At 50.7% G+C, this 16,582-nt stretch overlaps 1 protein-coding gene across 3 annotated transcripts in view; it reads right to left on the reverse strand.

Annotated features, from left to right (window-relative positions):
- Arhgef18 (Rho/Rac guanine nucleotide exchange factor 18) overlaps positions 1–16,582 on the reverse strand; it is a 50,534-nt gene that overhangs the window by 14,200 nt on the left and 19,752 nt on the right. For 2 of the 3 annotated variants that reach the window (XM_076849950.2, XM_076849940.2), the window contains exons 2-8: positions 6,724–6,862; positions 5,801–5,913; positions 5,548–5,688; positions 3,826–4,076; positions 2,896–3,021; positions 1,122–1,239; positions 26–274 (exon numbers count right to left, since the gene is read on the reverse strand). In XM_076849950.2, coding sequence (XP_076706065.2) covers positions 26–274; positions 1,122–1,239; positions 2,896–3,021; positions 3,826–4,076; positions 5,548–5,688; positions 5,801–5,913; positions 6,724–6,791 — 1,066 coding nt within the window. In that variant the 5' untranslated portion in view covers positions 6,792–6,862. Of the gene's footprint in view, positions 1–25; positions 275–1,121; positions 1,240–2,895; positions 3,022–3,825; positions 4,077–5,547; positions 5,689–5,800; positions 5,914–6,723; positions 7,104–16,582 lie in introns of those variants that run through there. The other variant, XM_076849930.2, reaches the window with a different exon arrangement.

Here is a 16,582-nt window from a genome sequence, read left to right on the forward strand (position 1 = left end):
GAGGTGGCCAGGGACAGAGCTTTACCTTTCAAGCGCCCTGAAGTGGTCTTCCAGCACAGCGTGCCCTCCAGATGCAGCTGCCGCTGTAGCATGTCCTCCTTGCGGAAGGTGAGTCCATTCTTGAGTTTGCTGGAGGACTTGAGGTCCATCTTCCCTGCGATCTCCCTGAGGCGCTGGCCCTTCTCGCACTCACTGACCTTGGCATCCACTTGGGAGATGATGTCTTTGATGAGGTTCAGGGCTTGAGTCAGGTCTTCATGGTCCTCAGTGCCAGCTGCCACACACAGCAGAGTTAGCACTTTCTTTTTCCGTGCTCAAGAACATAAAGGAAGTGGCTTCACTAGGTAGATGGGATCTGTGAGGTGCATTCCCTGGGTCAGAGGAACCCTCAAGAATTACCTCCCAACTGTAGTTTCTGAGGTAGAAATGGGTCTCCAAAATAAATGCCATAGCCCAGAGTTTCATTTTTACTCAGGTAGAGCTTCTGTCAAATGTGGAAGCTAAGGCTCAATTTAAGTGACAACAACTGCCCTGCATGGCTCTCTGGTCTCTCCTTGGCACACAAACTCCTCCCAAGTCCTCCAGCTCATCATAAAAGATTCCCTCCACCTCCTGCTGTCACCTGGAGCTGGCCCCTCCTGCTCCGAGGATGTGGCAGGGGAACTTTCTCATTCTCCACAGACCAAACCCCCTGGAGACGTGGCAGGGTGATCAACACTGCCTGGCCCCGAGAACTCCTGGGCTGGCTCATCCTTTTCTCCTCTGTCCCCTACAGCTCCAGGTTCCTCATTTTCTTGACCCTGGTCATGTGACACAGAGGTCATCTCCAGGCATGTCTGGACAACCCAGGAATGACCTGGTCTCAATCCATTTATCCATGTCACAGATACTGACCCAGCGCCTTCTGTGGCCCAGTTTATGCTAGGGGTGGTGACGAGTGGAGGAGACCCAGCCCCTGCCTTCATGGTGATGACTGCCCCACCCTCCTCAGGTGGGAAACCCCAACACCCAGCATAATGGATTGCTAGGGGAATTTGTCCAATCCACTGGTAAAACCTGCATCAGGTGGACAGGGACCCCTGCCCTGCTGTGGCCCCTGGGCATGGCGTGTGCTTCTCTACCTTCTGTGTTCTGGATGATACGCTCCACCAGCACAGGGTATTTGGTGATGCGCTGAGTGACCAGAAGGATGCATTCCTGCACACCAAGCCGCCTCACGATGGAGAAGCTGCCGACTTTCTAGGAAACAGAAAGTAGAACCGCTCCGCGTTAACACCTCCTCTCCCGCTGACTGTGCCCACCAGCCTCCAGGGCTAGGGTGCCTTCCCTGCCAGCTTGCTGGGATCTCCTCCCTGCTGCTTTGTTGGGGACACACACTGGCCATCTGAAAGCACATACTGGATATACAGAGGCCACACAAGCAAAGGTGACCTCGCCTTGAAAGACCAGTTAAAGAGAAAATGAGGTCCAGTCATGGGGCAGTTGTGGGGATCACCTGTTGAACTGCTCACCACGTGCACACATGCATGTACACGTGCACGTCAGACACGCATGCTCGGCTGTCATTCCAGAAGCTCCTGGAACTAGCCTGGGCATGTGCCTTTGTGGCAGAACAGGCTCCCTGGTGGCTGCTGATGCACACACACCTCTGGCTGACAGTCTTACTTCCTGGGGGGTGGAGAGCAGTCTCCTGTGCTCATGGAGCATTCCGCGCATTCCGTGGATTAGCGCCACTACTCTTGTGTATTTTAGGAATGCCGGCAATAGCAAAGAGCCACTTCCACAACACCCGAGTGTCCTTCTGGGACTGTGACAATCTGTGGTTGCAGGTTTCATGGGAACTCTCTCCATTGCCACCCCCCGCCCTCTTTCTAGATGGCTCATGCTGTCAGATGGGCCATTTGACAGCCATTGCTGAGTGAATTTTGGTCTGAAATTGCTTTTTCCCTTTCAAGTCCATCTACTGTAAGGATCATGGAGCAGATTTTTTGTTTTTTTTTTTTTCTTTTGAGATGGGGTTTCTCGCTATGTCGCCCAGGCTAGCCTTGAACTCTTGGGCTCAAGTGATTCTCCAGCCTCAGACTACTGAGGAGCAGGGACTATGAACGTGAGTCACCAAGCCTGGAACAAAATTTAAATGCAGATCATTCTTAATTTCAGCCCATTAGTTGTTGAATGCCACTTCAGAACAAAGTCCCTGAGGGCCCAGGGAACAGACCGTAGAGCTGTTCTGGAGCTTGGAACCAAGGGAGCTGGGGCTGCTGCAAAGGCAACTGTGCATGAACTGCGTGGCCTGACCTAGATGCCGTTTCTGACTTTCTTTCTTGTGCCTCTTGGATACTGGGGATTGAATTTAGGAGTGCTTAACCACTGAGCCACATCCCCAGCCCTTTTTATTTTGAGACAGGGTCTTGCTAAGTTGCTGAGGCTGGCTTTGAATTTGCGATTCTCCTGCCTCAGCCTCCCAAGCCGCTGGGATTATAGGCATGCATCAAGGCACTCAGCTCCTAAGTGCCGTTTCTGGGACATGGGAGGTGGGGAGAGCTTGATTCCATGGACTGTGGCTGGGTGGAGGGGGTCTGGTTCTGAGTTAAGTGGCTGTACATTCTCAGTCAAGGGAATCCCATGGGCCTCAGGGGGCAGGCGGGGAGAAGATGGAGTTCAGAGAAACTTGGGCCTTGCTGGAGCCTCTGCACGCAGAATGGGGTGGCTCTGCAGGGCAGTTCCCAGGGTGGGGCGGCCCTGTGAAAGGACGCTTTATCACCCAAACCAAACCAGACTGTGAAAACCACTGCTTTATAACAACTTACTATTTCTGAATCCAAGATGTTACAGTTTGGTGGAAAAAAAACAACAGCAAAGGAGTATTTTAAACAACTTTTTTTTTTTTTTTACCTTGATCAAGTTTTGAAATTTCTTGTTTTGTTGCAGCAATAACTTGTAATGACTGACGGCTTCATTGTGGCCGCTGCAAAACACACCATATTTTTCTTTCATTCTCTCCCCATTTTCACCTGAAAACTAATATGGAAAAGGATGGAAATGTCACCAAAATGAAACCCGGAATCCGCCACAGAATGTTTTCACCTAGTCCACCTGATTATGCTAAAGTGAATACTGGATTGACTTGCAATTTCACCTTTTAATACACCCACCACCAGGGATGTGCTTGCCTTGGGTGTCTAATGATAAGGTACCAGCGAAGTAAAACAAGAAAACTTTGTGCTTTAGGGCTTTGCTACTCACAGATGCTGCAAAGCTTGCAAAGATTCAAGAAGAAAAAGAAATTTAGGTCAAAAGAATGTTAGGAAAATAAAAAATTACTTGTAAGTTTACATTTGTTTTGTCTTACAGTGCTGGGGTGGAACCCAGGGCCTGTGTGTGCCAGGCAGGTGCCTGCCACGGAGCCTCCCGCTGGCTCCTAATTCCTACTGCCTGACCTGGGACACTCTGGGCAAGCAGTCTGGGGTCAGATGACGGGTGCTGCTGCCGCTGTCCACCTCTGCCTGGACTCTGCAGGCCTGCTATGGACAGCCCTGGTCAGAACTATGTTTCTAGCCAGCAGAAACAGCGATTAGAATCTCAAAGCAAAAACCAAACAACAGCCTAGAAGAGCACAGCTCTGAACAGTGCTCAGATAGACATGTTGGCTACTCAGCCTCTGTGCTCCTAGGACTTGAGCTGAAGGCTGGAGGGGAGGGCCCAAGGCTGTGTGTTATCTGGAATAGCCCTGCAGATAAACCAGAGCCTTTACATTCTATTAATAGAAGGAATGGACATGGGCGGGGACTCACGAGGCACCACCCCGGTCACAACGGTGCCCACCTGCTGCACCAAGAGGTCCCCGATTTTCTGGATGATGTAATTCCGCTCGCTGCCCTCCTCCAGAGCCTCGCGGCGCCGCTCCTTGAGCCGAGCGAGGAAGTGGCTGTGCATCTCCAGGAGGTCGTCTGCGCAGGGGAAAAGGCGGCTGATGGCCCGGCCACCAAACTGCAGCTCCTCCTGGAGGGCCTTGGAGTACACCTTCAGCATGATCTTGAGGGTCCGCACGTGGTGTGCCTCTGTCTGCATCAGCTCTGTGGGGTGCAGATGGCCAGCAGGGCTTACCCACACGGGCTCCGCGGTCCTGCTGGGCACTGGTGGGTGCTGCCTGCCTGCCTGGGTGGGGCTGGCCTGGAAGCTTTCCATTTCAATCTGCCTTTGTGGCCTTTCTTGTTTATCTTTATATATTTATTTAGTAAATGAAGCTTATTTTTTTCTACCTTTATTTTATTTATTTATTTTTATGTGGTGCTGAGGATCGAACCAGGGCCTCGCATGTGCTAGGCAAGTGCTCTACTGCTGAGCCCCAGCCCCAGCCCCTTATTTTTTAATTATTATTATTTTTAAAATTTTTATTTATTTTTTAAAGTCAGGGTCTCACTATGTTTTCTAGGCTGGCCTTGAATTTCTGGGCTCAGGTGACCGCCCCTGCCTTAGCCTCCTGAGGGACTGCAGGTATGCGCCTGTGGCCACTCTTATTGCCCAGGCCTCCCGTCCTCCCCTGTCCAGCGCTGTGAGAATCCCAGGCTAAAGGAAGCTGGATAAAGAGAGGACCCAGGAGATGCATGCCTGAAGTCACAAAGACCTTTCAAGGCTGTTTCCAGCAAGGCGGTCATTCTGAGCTGGGCACAGTGGTGCACGCCTGTAATCCCAGTCAACTTGGGAGGCTGAGGTGGGTGCATCACAAGTCTGAGGCCAGCCTCAGCAACTTAGTGAGACTTTGTCTCAAAGTAAAAAGGACTGGGGATACAGCTCAGTGGTGGAGCATCTCTGGGTTTTAGTCCCAGTACCAAAAAAAGATGGTTGTTCTAAGGAACTCCATGTCTGTGATCTGTAGTGTAACACACCTCTGTGTGTCTGTGATCAGACCAAACTGCAAAGGACTGAATGTCTGTGCCCCCCCATTTCATATGTTAAAACCTTACCCCAAAGTGATGCTATTCAGAGGTGGTGCCTTGGGGAGGTGGTGAGACCACAAGAGTGCAGTCACCGAGGATGTGATTTGTGCCCTTATGAAAGGGATGCAGGGAGCCCTTGCCCCTACCACCTCGTGAAGATACAGTGAGAAGGCTCCACCTGCGAACCAGGAAGTGGACCTCACCAGACACCAAACATGCCTGTGCCTTGACCTTGGACTCTCTCTGAACCAAGGTGAACCCAGTGAGCAATATACTTCTGTTGTTTACAAGTCATCTGGCCTATGGAATTCTGTCAGAGGTACCCAAATGGACAGAGACAGCCACCAACAAGGTAAGAATGAGTCAGCCCTGGGCATCTGGCCAGGCTCAACTACAGGGACCTGTGCTAACAAAGCCCTTCCTGGCCACCTCTTCCCCAGGCTGGAACGCAGGGCTGCCCTGGGGGCGGGGGCGCAGAGGTTTAGGGTTAGAGTTAGGGTAATGTGACCATGGAGGCCAGACGCCCAGATGGAACTAGGGAGCAGAAAAGGAGAAAGATACAAAGAAAGAGAAGCAATGGGCTTGGGGTGCGGTGCTGGCCTCCTACCGTACAGGACATCCTGTCTCTTCACCACCTCTTTCTTCTGCTTTTTGGCATAGGCCAAGTCTACAGCCAGGCTCCAGGACTCGGCCTCAAACTCGTGGGTGTCCGATTCGACTTCGCTTCTCAGTGAGGCAGTGTAGGGATCTGAGGGAAGGACGGGGGCTGCTGGGAGGGCCAGAGCCTGGCAGAGCCTGGCCAGTACCTCCCAGTATGGACGGGGACCATGTGGCAGCCTCAAAACTTGGGACCAACTTACCTTCTACAAAAACAGACTCGGTATTGGAGGACGTGAGTGCTAGGGAGTCATCAGTTGCCTGCTTGAATTTTAGAACCACAGAGTCAGCTTCATCCATCTCTCCTGTGGCTGGTCTACGTGGAAATAATCACAACCACCATTTCAAAAGGTTAAGTTGAACACACACTCCCCAGTCTATGGAGGCAAGTCAGTTTGCTACTCCACCTGATTAGATGTGATCAGAGAACTTTCCGGATTCCAGTAGAGGCCTTTAACTTGGTCACAGGTCATTTTTTAAAATAGGAGACTACTGACCTACCACCAGGACTTTGTCCATTACAGTGACCTAAATGGCCAGGTCCATCTGAGGGGTGTGATTTGTGGGCTTCCGCTGCTGGCCACCAGAGCCCACCAGAGTCCACGGAATTCTATCTATGGGACTTAGAAGGACATAGCCTCACAATGGAGAGCGGGAAGACGGTCTGTTTATAGAGAAAAAAGATAATTGGCTCCCTTCTCCACGAACTCGTGGAGAGATCGCTGCAGATGCACTGCGTTTCGGCAGTACTTTCTGCCCCAGCACTGCTGAATGCACACCCAGGAGCCCTCAGCATCCTGCAGAGCTGGGCAAGGCCCAGAGACCGGGCTGTAGGACTCAGCATCAGCATCGTCTTGAGCAGTAAGAAGCCCTGTCCAATGAGAGCCAAGGGTATTAAGCAAACTGGCTCAATGGTGGCCAAATCCACCCCAGGACGCATCATTTTCTAAAAACAAAAAAACAAGAATCCTGAAAAAGCAAGTGTTAATGGGAACTTTGCCTGGGGGGCTACCCTGCCGATTCACACAGACAAGAAATGTGCCTCCTTTCATAGAGGCCACTGATGAGTGCCACCCACTGCCCCATCCCTCCCTCTGCACCTGGTGGCAGAGAGGACCTGGCTTACCCGAGTCGTGCCCCAGGTCCGGCCGGGCTTGGTATTGGCTGGGGACCCCCTTTCTGAGAGACCGTCATGCCGACATTCCTGGATGGGGCCGGGCTGCCATCAGACAGAAGGCTGCTCCTCGGGTGCTCCTTCAGTGAGGCTGCGACAGAGGCAAAGACAGAGTTGGTGCTCAAGAAGTGGGCAGGGTAGCGGAGGTCACCGGTCCGAAAGCCCCGCTCCGACTGGGGCCGCAGCACCGACAGGATCTTAGAGGTCAACAGCTCATTATCTAAGAAGACGTTCTCGCTCCATTTCCTGGGGAAAGAGCCGTAAAAAGACAGCTCAGGGTGGCCGGGGAGCGCCCCGTGCCTGTCGCCACCCTTGGAATGCGTGTTCCCCATGCTGGCGCTCGGGGCTCCGGGACCCGGCGCCGTGCCAGGCTGGTCTGCACCGTTTTTATGCCTTGGCGGAATCCTTCTAGAAAATACAGCTGCGCCTTCCCTTGCTGTATTGGCTGAAGCAGCGGGGCTGGAGCGCAGGAAATGGGTCCCCACTGTGACCACTTAGTGTGAAACCGCATAGTATTTTCTCCTTCAGTAAAACAGTAAAAAAGAATAAAACCCTCCTACACCCCCCTGGGTCTTTGCAGGGGGTGGAGAGTTGAGGGTGGGCTGTGCTTGCTGTAAATCACCTATGCATGTGAAGCAGGCGCCCTGCGCTTGGAGTGGCTCCGGTGGACACCACACACACACACACACACACACACACACACACACGCAAGGATAATTAGTCTGAGATTGATGTCAGGGCGACGCTAAGACCCAGGAACCGCGGGCACGATGCTGATTTAGCTGCCCTGTTCTCAGCACTTGAACAGAGTGCTGCCATCAAAGACGCCAAGCTCCAGCTCTTTATACAGTGACTGTAAACCAACCCAACATGCGGCGGGGCTCTAGAGGGTCGTCCACACGCGTCTGCCCATCAATGTAAGGGTCTGGATTGGAGGACGCACATGTTCACTGGTGGAAATGTTTGCTATTGATGGAAAAATGCGCTTTTTTTTCTCTCACTGCTAGTGATTGAACTCAGGGTCTCTATTACCGAATTATACCCCAGCTCAGAAAGATGCAATTTTTTTCTTTTGCAAAAAATTCTACTATTATTAGGTACCAGGGATTGAACCTAGGGTTGCTTAACCACTGAGCCACATCCCCAGTCTTTTTATTTATTTATTTATTTTTTAAATTTTGAGACAGGGTCTTGCTGAGTTGCTTAGGGCCTTGCTAATTTCCTTAGTCTGACCTTGAATTTTAATCCTCCTGCCTCAGCCTCCTGAGCCTTCGGGATTACAAGTGTGCACCATCAAGTCACAAGATGTGACTCTTAATGAAAGCTTGACTATGGCTCATGCGTTGGGCTGAGTTTCTCCCTCCTGTTTGACTGGCCAGCCACTGAAGTCCAGTCTTGTCAGGATGGGCTGCGTGGCGGAGGTGCTCTCAAGGTGAAAACTGCTTTTAAGGCCCTCCAGGTGAGGACAAAAAGCAGGATTAGAAGGGAATCTGGTGGCTTCCCCACCTGACTCCTGCGTCCCCGGTGCACTCACCCACTGCTTTCTCTAGGTTACTGGAGGAGGGCAGCTGTGGCTTGGTCCTAGGCAGCATGGAGTCTGTGAAGGGGCTAGGCGCGAATCCTGGCCCAGGGGGAAGCATGCTTCTCTCAGCAGCTTTCCCAGGGAGTGGACTCAGCATTGTGAGTGCTAATTTGGGTAGAAATTTTGGATGGCTGCAAATGTGTAGATAGGTACGCGCATAATTTGCACGTGTTCCCCAAAGTCTATGTGTTGAGGTGTTTTTTTTGTACTGGGGATTGAACCCGGGGCTCTTCACCACTGAGCCATATCCCCCACCCTTTTTTATTTTGAAACAGGGCCTCACTGAGTTGCTGAGGCTGGCCTGGAACTTGTGACCCTCCTGCTTTAGCCTCCTGACCTCCTGAGTTGCTGGGATTACAGGCGTGGCCATGGCGCCTGGCCATCTGTTGGAAATTTAATCCCCAGTGCGATAGCATTGGGAGGTGAAGTCTAGTAAGAGGTGATCAGGAAACCAGGTCTCTGCCTTCTGAATGGATTGATCTCACTTTCACTGAAGTGGGTCAGCTGTGGCGAGAGTGGATTTGATATAACAGCAAGCTGCCCCCACCCAGTGGCTCTTGCCCCATCCTCTCTTGCCCTTCCACCTTCTGCCATTGGCCTCGCACAGCATGGGGCCCTCGCCAGATGCCAGCACCATTAGCTTAGAGTCCCCAGCCTCCAGAACCATTAGATAAATAAATCTCTGCTCTTTATAAATTATCAAGGCTCAGGTATTTTGTTATAGCAGCAGAAAATGGATTAAGACACTATGTATTAAGATTTTCTGGCAGAAGAGTAATGGAGAAAGCTTGTAAATGAAGATGCCAATCATTAGCTGTGTGATCCCACACTGCACATATTTTTCATAGCTATTCATTCCTTACTATGTCCCTGCACAATGGCGATGCCATTTATGTGTCAGACATCATGTTAATAAATGGCTAATGATTACTATTGTTATGGTAGACTAAAGCACCCAAGATGTCATTCATATATAAATACCTGTGTACAAAGAAATCATAAGTCGTTCCTCATCTATGTGGTTCAGGGCGGGCATTTCCTGCCAGTTTCACACCACGTGAAACCCCACCCGGGCAATTATGACCTAAATATACAAATATGCGACAAATCCTGAAATGCAGCCTTGGCTCAGCCTCCTGGCCTGGCTGGCAGAACTTTCCTGGGAAGCAAGGTCTGGCCTGATGTCTCACGGGTTCTGCTTTAATCACACAGTCCCCGGAAGAAAAGCCATTATCAACACCACGTACGAGTCCCTGGTCCAAAAAATGCTAATAAACTATCGGTGATTGACTCAATGCTGCCTTGGATGATCCAGGAGACAACATGAAGCTTCATGGCTCAGGGCAGACAGTCACAAATCACATCTCTGCAACACGCAACTGTGACAGCCAGTAGCTCTGCCACCAACAGCTGTATTAATCACATCTTTTCATTCTGTGTTTTTGATGCTTTTGACATCTGCCTTGCTGACCCTGGGGGATCGTCCCTCCCAAGGTGAATCAAATTCTAGACACTGTAAGGACTCACATGAACCTCTCACACGCAACCCAGCCAGCCCAGCGCTCAGGCACCACCATTCCTCATCAGGCCCTGGCACTCCAGGTCACGACCACCCCAGGACCAGCCCTATGTGCAGCGCCTGCTAAAATGACTCACACCAGCAGCCTGGGGCCTGCTTACTCTGCCTTGCCCACTCCTGCCTGCAGAAACCGCAGTGAAGGCTCATGCCTACATTCCCCTTTCACTACCTCTGCCTTCTGACCCACCCTGGGTCCTCCTGGTGCAGCTCTGCATGATGTACCATGCCTGCCTCCATGACTTCTTTCACAGGGGTCACTTCTGCATTTTTGAGTCTTATCATACCTGGTTAAAACAAATCCCAGCCACCCCTAGTACACCTGCTGCCCAGGGGCCTGCAAGTCTGTTGCCAGAGGAGGGAAAGCCTCCAGTCTCCCCGGTGACAGTTTTCTTCAGTCCAGAGGGAGGTTACCACATGCAAACCCGAGGCTGCAGGAAGAATGTAAAATGGTGCTTTGAAAAACAGCCTGGCGATCCTTGGGGGTACACAGTTTCTATACTCTTGGTTACATGCCCTAAGAAGTGAGACACACGTCCACACAAATATCACACAGGATTGTTCACAGCGCACAAGTTATGGCAGCCAAGTGGAAACCACCTAAAGTCCATTGACTGATGAATGGATGGACACAATGTGGTCCAGGGCGTCCACACAATGAAAATGTTCAACCACACACATGCTGCAGCTCAGATAAGCCCGAGGACGCCATGCCCAGTGGAGGATGTCAGAAAAAAGACCACCCAGAGGATGAGCCATCTATGGAAGTGTCCAGAATGGGCACATGGGAATGTGGCTTGGTGGTGGAGTCCCTGCCTAGTATGCATGAGTCCTTGGGTTCATCCCCAGCACCACAAAACAAACCAACCAAGTCTAGGACTGTGGAAGACTGGAGGGTAATGGCTAATGGAAATGAGGTTTCTCTTTGGGCCCTAACATCAGTTACAGCGACTCTGTGAATATATTAAGAGTACTGAAGGGCACGTTAGGATGGGTGAGTTATATGGCATGTGAGTAGCATCTCACTGAAGCTGCTGGGACACACATACAGCCACCTTTCTGCAGGGGACAGACTCGATTTGTAGTTGAGCATTTGGCAGGAATCAGTTGTTCCGCCCTTGGCCTGGAGGTAGCAAGTGGTTCCGCTTAGCATGCAGGAGGCCTGGGTTCCATCCCCAGCACTGGACAAGAGAAAGACAGAAAGAAAAGGGAAAAAAGGGGGCCCTTGGCACTCAATTAACACTGTCTGCCCCTGCTGAGAGGAGTGATTGATCTGGGGCTGCGGCACTGAGCTGCTCCTGCAAGGGGACCTGGAGGAGAGGCAGGGATGAACAGTGACAGTGTGAAAGCTCCTCTGGCCCAAATGGAAAAATACACTCATTCTCAGCAACACTCAGACCATAGCCTGTCCTCATGATGATTTTTAAAACCTGTTTTGCGTTGGCTTTTGGATTTTTTGGAGTGTCTCTGGGAGCAAGTCAGATATCTGAGGAAGCTTGCATGGCAGGTGTGATGACCCCACCCAGGAACTCCAACCAGGTGGGCAAAAGAGCCCACGCTAGAAAGCTCCAGTCTGCAGGGACTGCTTTTCTGCAGCTTTGTTCCTGCGTGACTCAGTTTCTCACGAATGCTTCTAAGTCACAGGCTTTTTCCTGATGCCCAAAGCCCATTAGCTCCTGCAGGAATCAGGAGGAACAACAGTGAGATTAGTTAAGAGGAAGACACAGCTTCTGCCCATGGAAAGTAAGTTTTGAAGAAGTCCAATATATGTTCACAGTCTTACTCAGTTTTAAACCACCATTTATACACAATCCAGAAAAATGCAGAAGTACACTGGCTTCTAGAAACAGGAGCTTTTGTGTATGTGTGTGTGCTGGGGCTGGACCCAGGGCTTGGCCCACGCTAGGGTTAGGGTTAGGGTTAGTAAGCCACACTCCAGTCCGAGAAATGTTAGTGTTTAAGTAACCACTGTAAATTCCAAACTGCAGATTGCGGCTGCCCCTCGATGGCAAAATGACTGGCACAGAAATCACTGAATTTTCTGCAAAAGGCCACCAGAGGAAAAAGCAGACCAGAAGAGGGTACCTGAAGCTCCCAGTTATACAGACTCAGCCTAAGAAATACCTGCTTCTTTCCTCCTATGCAGTGAGGCCCTGCATCCCCACCCAACCACCTGTGCTCTGTTTCCACCAAGACTTTTTGTTAAAGGCTGAGAATGCTACTGGCTCTGGAGAATTCTAGCAAGCACCAGTTACTGACAAGTGCTTTGGAGACAATTAGAGAGAATTTGATGCAAAATGAAGTTTTCAGTTCACAGTTCCTGGCTTTCTGGCCTCCTGAGGTGAGATTGAATCGATGAGAAGAAAAATCATTGATTTCTTTGCTCTGCCTCATTTTGATGTCACACAAGCCAACTGTAAAAGAGAATTAAAATATAGGAGGAAAAAAACCCCACTTAACTCCACGCCTAAGGGGACAAAGGAAAATTTAAAAAGACACTGAAGATTAGAAGATAAGTATGAGTCAGAAAGAATCTTCTTCCTCAACCTGGAATAGTTGCCCCCAATTTATGGGTTTTGTGTCTGTAGATGTGAACAACCAAACACTGGGAGAAGTTTGGTTCTGTACAGAACATGTAGAAATGTCTCCCCAGCCATTTCCACAAATAAGGCAGTATAGCTAGTTACAGGGAATTTACATTGTGTAGCCATCTAGAGACGGCTTACATTCCTTGGGCACGCAGGTGGCAGGTTGCACGCACACACAGTACCATTTTATAGAGGGGTTTGAGCATCCATGGATCTTGGTCTCAGTGGAGTGTCCTGGAAACAATGCCCTGTGGATACCACTCAACCACCAACCAGCCAGCCTGTAAGTTCCCACCTGCAAACTCAAGTCCAGTCGACATCATTTTACTTTCGTGCTCATTTATTACTCTGTTGTGCTGGGGATGGAAACCAGGGCAAGTGCTAGACAAGTGCTCTTCCGCTCAACCTCACTGCGAGCCAGGTAATTTTTAAAATTGTGCTAATTTGTAGCAGCAGCTCCTCCTCTTGACTCACTATGTGCCAGGCTGAGTTCTTCTTCTTTTTTTTTTTTTTTTTAAGGAGAGATAGAGATAGAAAGAGAATCTTTTTTGTAGATGGACACAACACAATGCCTTTATTTTTATGTGGTGCTGAGAATCGAACCCGGGTCCCGCCCGTGCTAAGCGAGCGCTCTACCGCTGAGCCACAATCCCAGCCCAGGCTAAGTTCTAAGCACTGTGCACTTCTTCGCTCCTTCATCCTCCCAGTGACTCAACAGCAGGGATTGCTGTCATATTTCATAGCCAAGGAAACAGGCAGATTTGCCCCAGGTGCTTGGCGAATGAGCGGGGGAGCTGAGATGGGACCCGCCAGTTCCAGGCACAGGGAGGAGGGAGGTGGGATACCAGTGACCGCCATGCACAGGGAATGGGGCCTCTTCAGAGACTCTGCGGGGCCTCACAAGATTTTAAGTCTTTCAAATTAGGAGGCGTATCACATACAAGAAAGTACCCCAAACAAACAGGTCAAAAATTAACATAAAGCAAACCACCGCACAACCACCATTCAGTCAAGAAATAGGATTCGGGAGTTGCAGGCACTGCCCTGTCCTCTCCTCACGACCCCTCCTTCCTTCCCACAGGCGACAGTCCCTTTCCTACCTCTGACGACGTAGCCGATTCTACCTGCATCTGAACCTGATATAAATGGGATTGTAGGTACTCTTTTTATGTCTGGTTCCACACTGGGGCATTCATCAACAAACAACGAAACCGAGGTGTTTGTCTTGGCTGTGTGGGTGTGTGTAGTGAATTTAAACACAAAAAGGCATGACAACAGGAAGAATCCATCATCTTATCCTCCAAGTTTATTGCCAAGTTCATTATGCTGAGAAATAACATTAATCAATTATTTTTTGAGAAGAAAAGGTAGGTGGTGGGGGACTCCAGGCCATGTTAGGAAAGGACAAGTCAGGCCCCCGTCAGGGCAGAGGCGGTGCAGTGCGCAACACCTAGTCCACCGGCCTATGGCCACACAGCGTGCTCACAGGGACCACTTGGGAATGGAGACAAGATGAGCACCATGAGGTCCCTCCATGCCAAGGAGCATGATTCAGCCACGAAGAGGACCAACACAGACACAGCGTGGAGAACCTCAAGGACACCATGCTCAGTGACGAGAGCCATCCCAGCAGGACCAACACTGTAACTCCACACAGGTGCTCCCCAGAGTCGTCACACCCCAGAGGCAGAGACACTGGGGCAGCTGCCATCTAAGAACTACTCAAAACTAGAAATCCTTGCCTGGACCAATGTCGCCCTTGCACCCAGAGCCCCTAGAAGAGCCTTGTCCTCTGCCTGCTGGCGGGACAGCCTTCACGAGAACTGACCGATCCCTGCCATCCTCGGCTACTTCTTCTACAAACACATCCCCATTTTCTCATCCTTCCTCTTTTTTTTTTTTTTTTTTTTTTTTTTAGAGAGAGTGAGAGAGGAGAGAGAGAGAGAGAGAGAATTTTTTTTGATATTTATTTTTTTGTTATCGGCGGACACAACATCTTTGTCTATATGTGGTGCTGAGAATCGAACCCAGGCCGCACGCATGCCAGGCGAGCGCGCTACCACTTGATCCACATCCCCAGCCCCTCATCCTTCCTCTTGAGTCATGGTTGGACTCCTGTGTCGCTGTTCGATCTCTGAGTCCTCGTAGAATCTGCAGCCCACTTGCATCCAAACCCACTAGGGTGCCCGTCAGGACACAGCTTCCAGTGTCGCGATGGGCCTTCTTCCTGAACTTGAGATCAACTCCAGTGAACCTGGCTGGCCAGCAACTTGGCCCCCAGGTTCCTGTCACTGCATTGGTGCTGATATGACCTAAAGTGACCCAGGCCTGCACACACTGTACTATAACTTTTCTGAGGCTTCTGGCAGGTTCCTAATCACCCCCCCACCCCCAGTTTTTCCATTCATTCTGCTGCACAGGTGGGGCCCACCCACCTGTCCATCTGTGCCAAGTCTCTTGACATCTCCTTCACTGCACCCTGTTGATCACTTAAATAGCAACTGCTCAGCAGTTCACAACCAGAAATCACCACGACTCCTGTCTAGCATGTTCCTTCCCATTCTTACTTCTGTTAGTTTCTCCAAGGAGGGTGAATCTATTGCTGAGGGTCAATCATTTGTGAGCTGCAGGAGGGACCACTGCACACAGTCTGGCCGAGCACATGGTGGGAGTACTCTGCCTCTCCTTTTGGCAGAAGACGGGGTACGTGGGTGCCACAGGCACTGCTGAAGAGATTTCAGAAACCCTCTGCACTGATCACCGGGAAGCACTCCTCAGATGTCACATACCTGGTTGCTTCCAACATTTCATGTGCAGTTGAGCACTACATAGCGTGGTTTAGGTCTGGGGACTGCATGTAAGACAGTGGTCCCACAGATTACATCACATGTGACACTGTGGATACCTTAGTTCCTTTAAATGCACTCTATGAGGTCCACATAGTGACGAAATCATCTAGTGAGGCATTTCTCAGAATGCATCCCCATGCCAAGTTGAGTGACGCGTGACTGTGTGTATAAACACAACTGTGAAGGACATCCGGGTGAAGGATCTTGAACACTTCCTTGGGATGTGTCCTCACTGGTAGAAACTGGCCAGAGGGATGGCTTCCTCATACTTTGGGCCCTCCACAGCCATGCAAACTGACGCTGAGAGGGAGTTCCTAGGGATGTGGAGGCTGGTGACGGAAGGAACATGAGACATGCTCTTGCCCCATGCCCGGATAGCTGCGTCTTCCTGCCCAGCCCTGCTGGCCTCATTAACAGATTACCTGAGTTCTGGAAGCTTCCTGGGAGATTAGACTTCAGGCTGCAGGTGAACTGCGCTGCACTTTCAACTCTGCAAGTGGGTTGAGGGTCGGAAATTCTTTCTTTTTTAATTTATTTTCCTCACATTTTAAAATTGGTGCATTAGTTGTACACAACGAGGGATCTGTTGCTACATATTCATACCTGCACACAGTATAACCATATAATTTGGCCAGCATCACTCCCAGCACTTGCTCAGATTCTTTGGTTTGTTCAGTGGATGTCTACTGAACACTGTGGTGTGCTGGGGAGACTGTGGTCCCCCCTGCAGGGGACTTGGACTCAACAGCACTTCCCAGGAGATGGCGCACTCCCTCTGCAGGCACTTGACATTCTGCCTCATTCTTCCCATGGCCATTCCTGTGGGCTCTTCTGGAACCTCCTCCCTCATGTTTGAGGCACGAGCCCAGGCTGGGCTGCCTACAGAACACTGCCTGTCTTCTGCCTACCGATGGGCTTCAGGCTGCTCCCTGGTCACTTGCCCAGGTAGTGGCCTCTTGGTGACTGCTCACTCTCATCTCCCCATCTCTGGTGTCTGGGATCCTTCTTAGCCTCACCTCTTGACATCATTTGCATCCTGTACCCCAACAACACTGTCCTGCAGCACTGGGGGTCCGCAGAGCCCCTGGCACCTAGCCCCAGCCCCCCTGTGCATGGCTAGCTTTGGGCTAGTTCATGGCACATGGTCTGGGCCAGTGTGCCTGTTACACTGTAGCCCAGCACACTACTGGCAAGGGCCATCACTATACCTGACCCC

The sequence above is a fragment of the Callospermophilus lateralis genome, chromosome 1, assembly GCF_048772815.1.
Source record: "Callospermophilus lateralis isolate mCalLat2 chromosome 1, mCalLat2.hap1, whole genome shotgun sequence".
NCBI lineage: Eukaryota > Metazoa > Chordata > Mammalia > Rodentia > Sciuridae > Callospermophilus > Callospermophilus lateralis.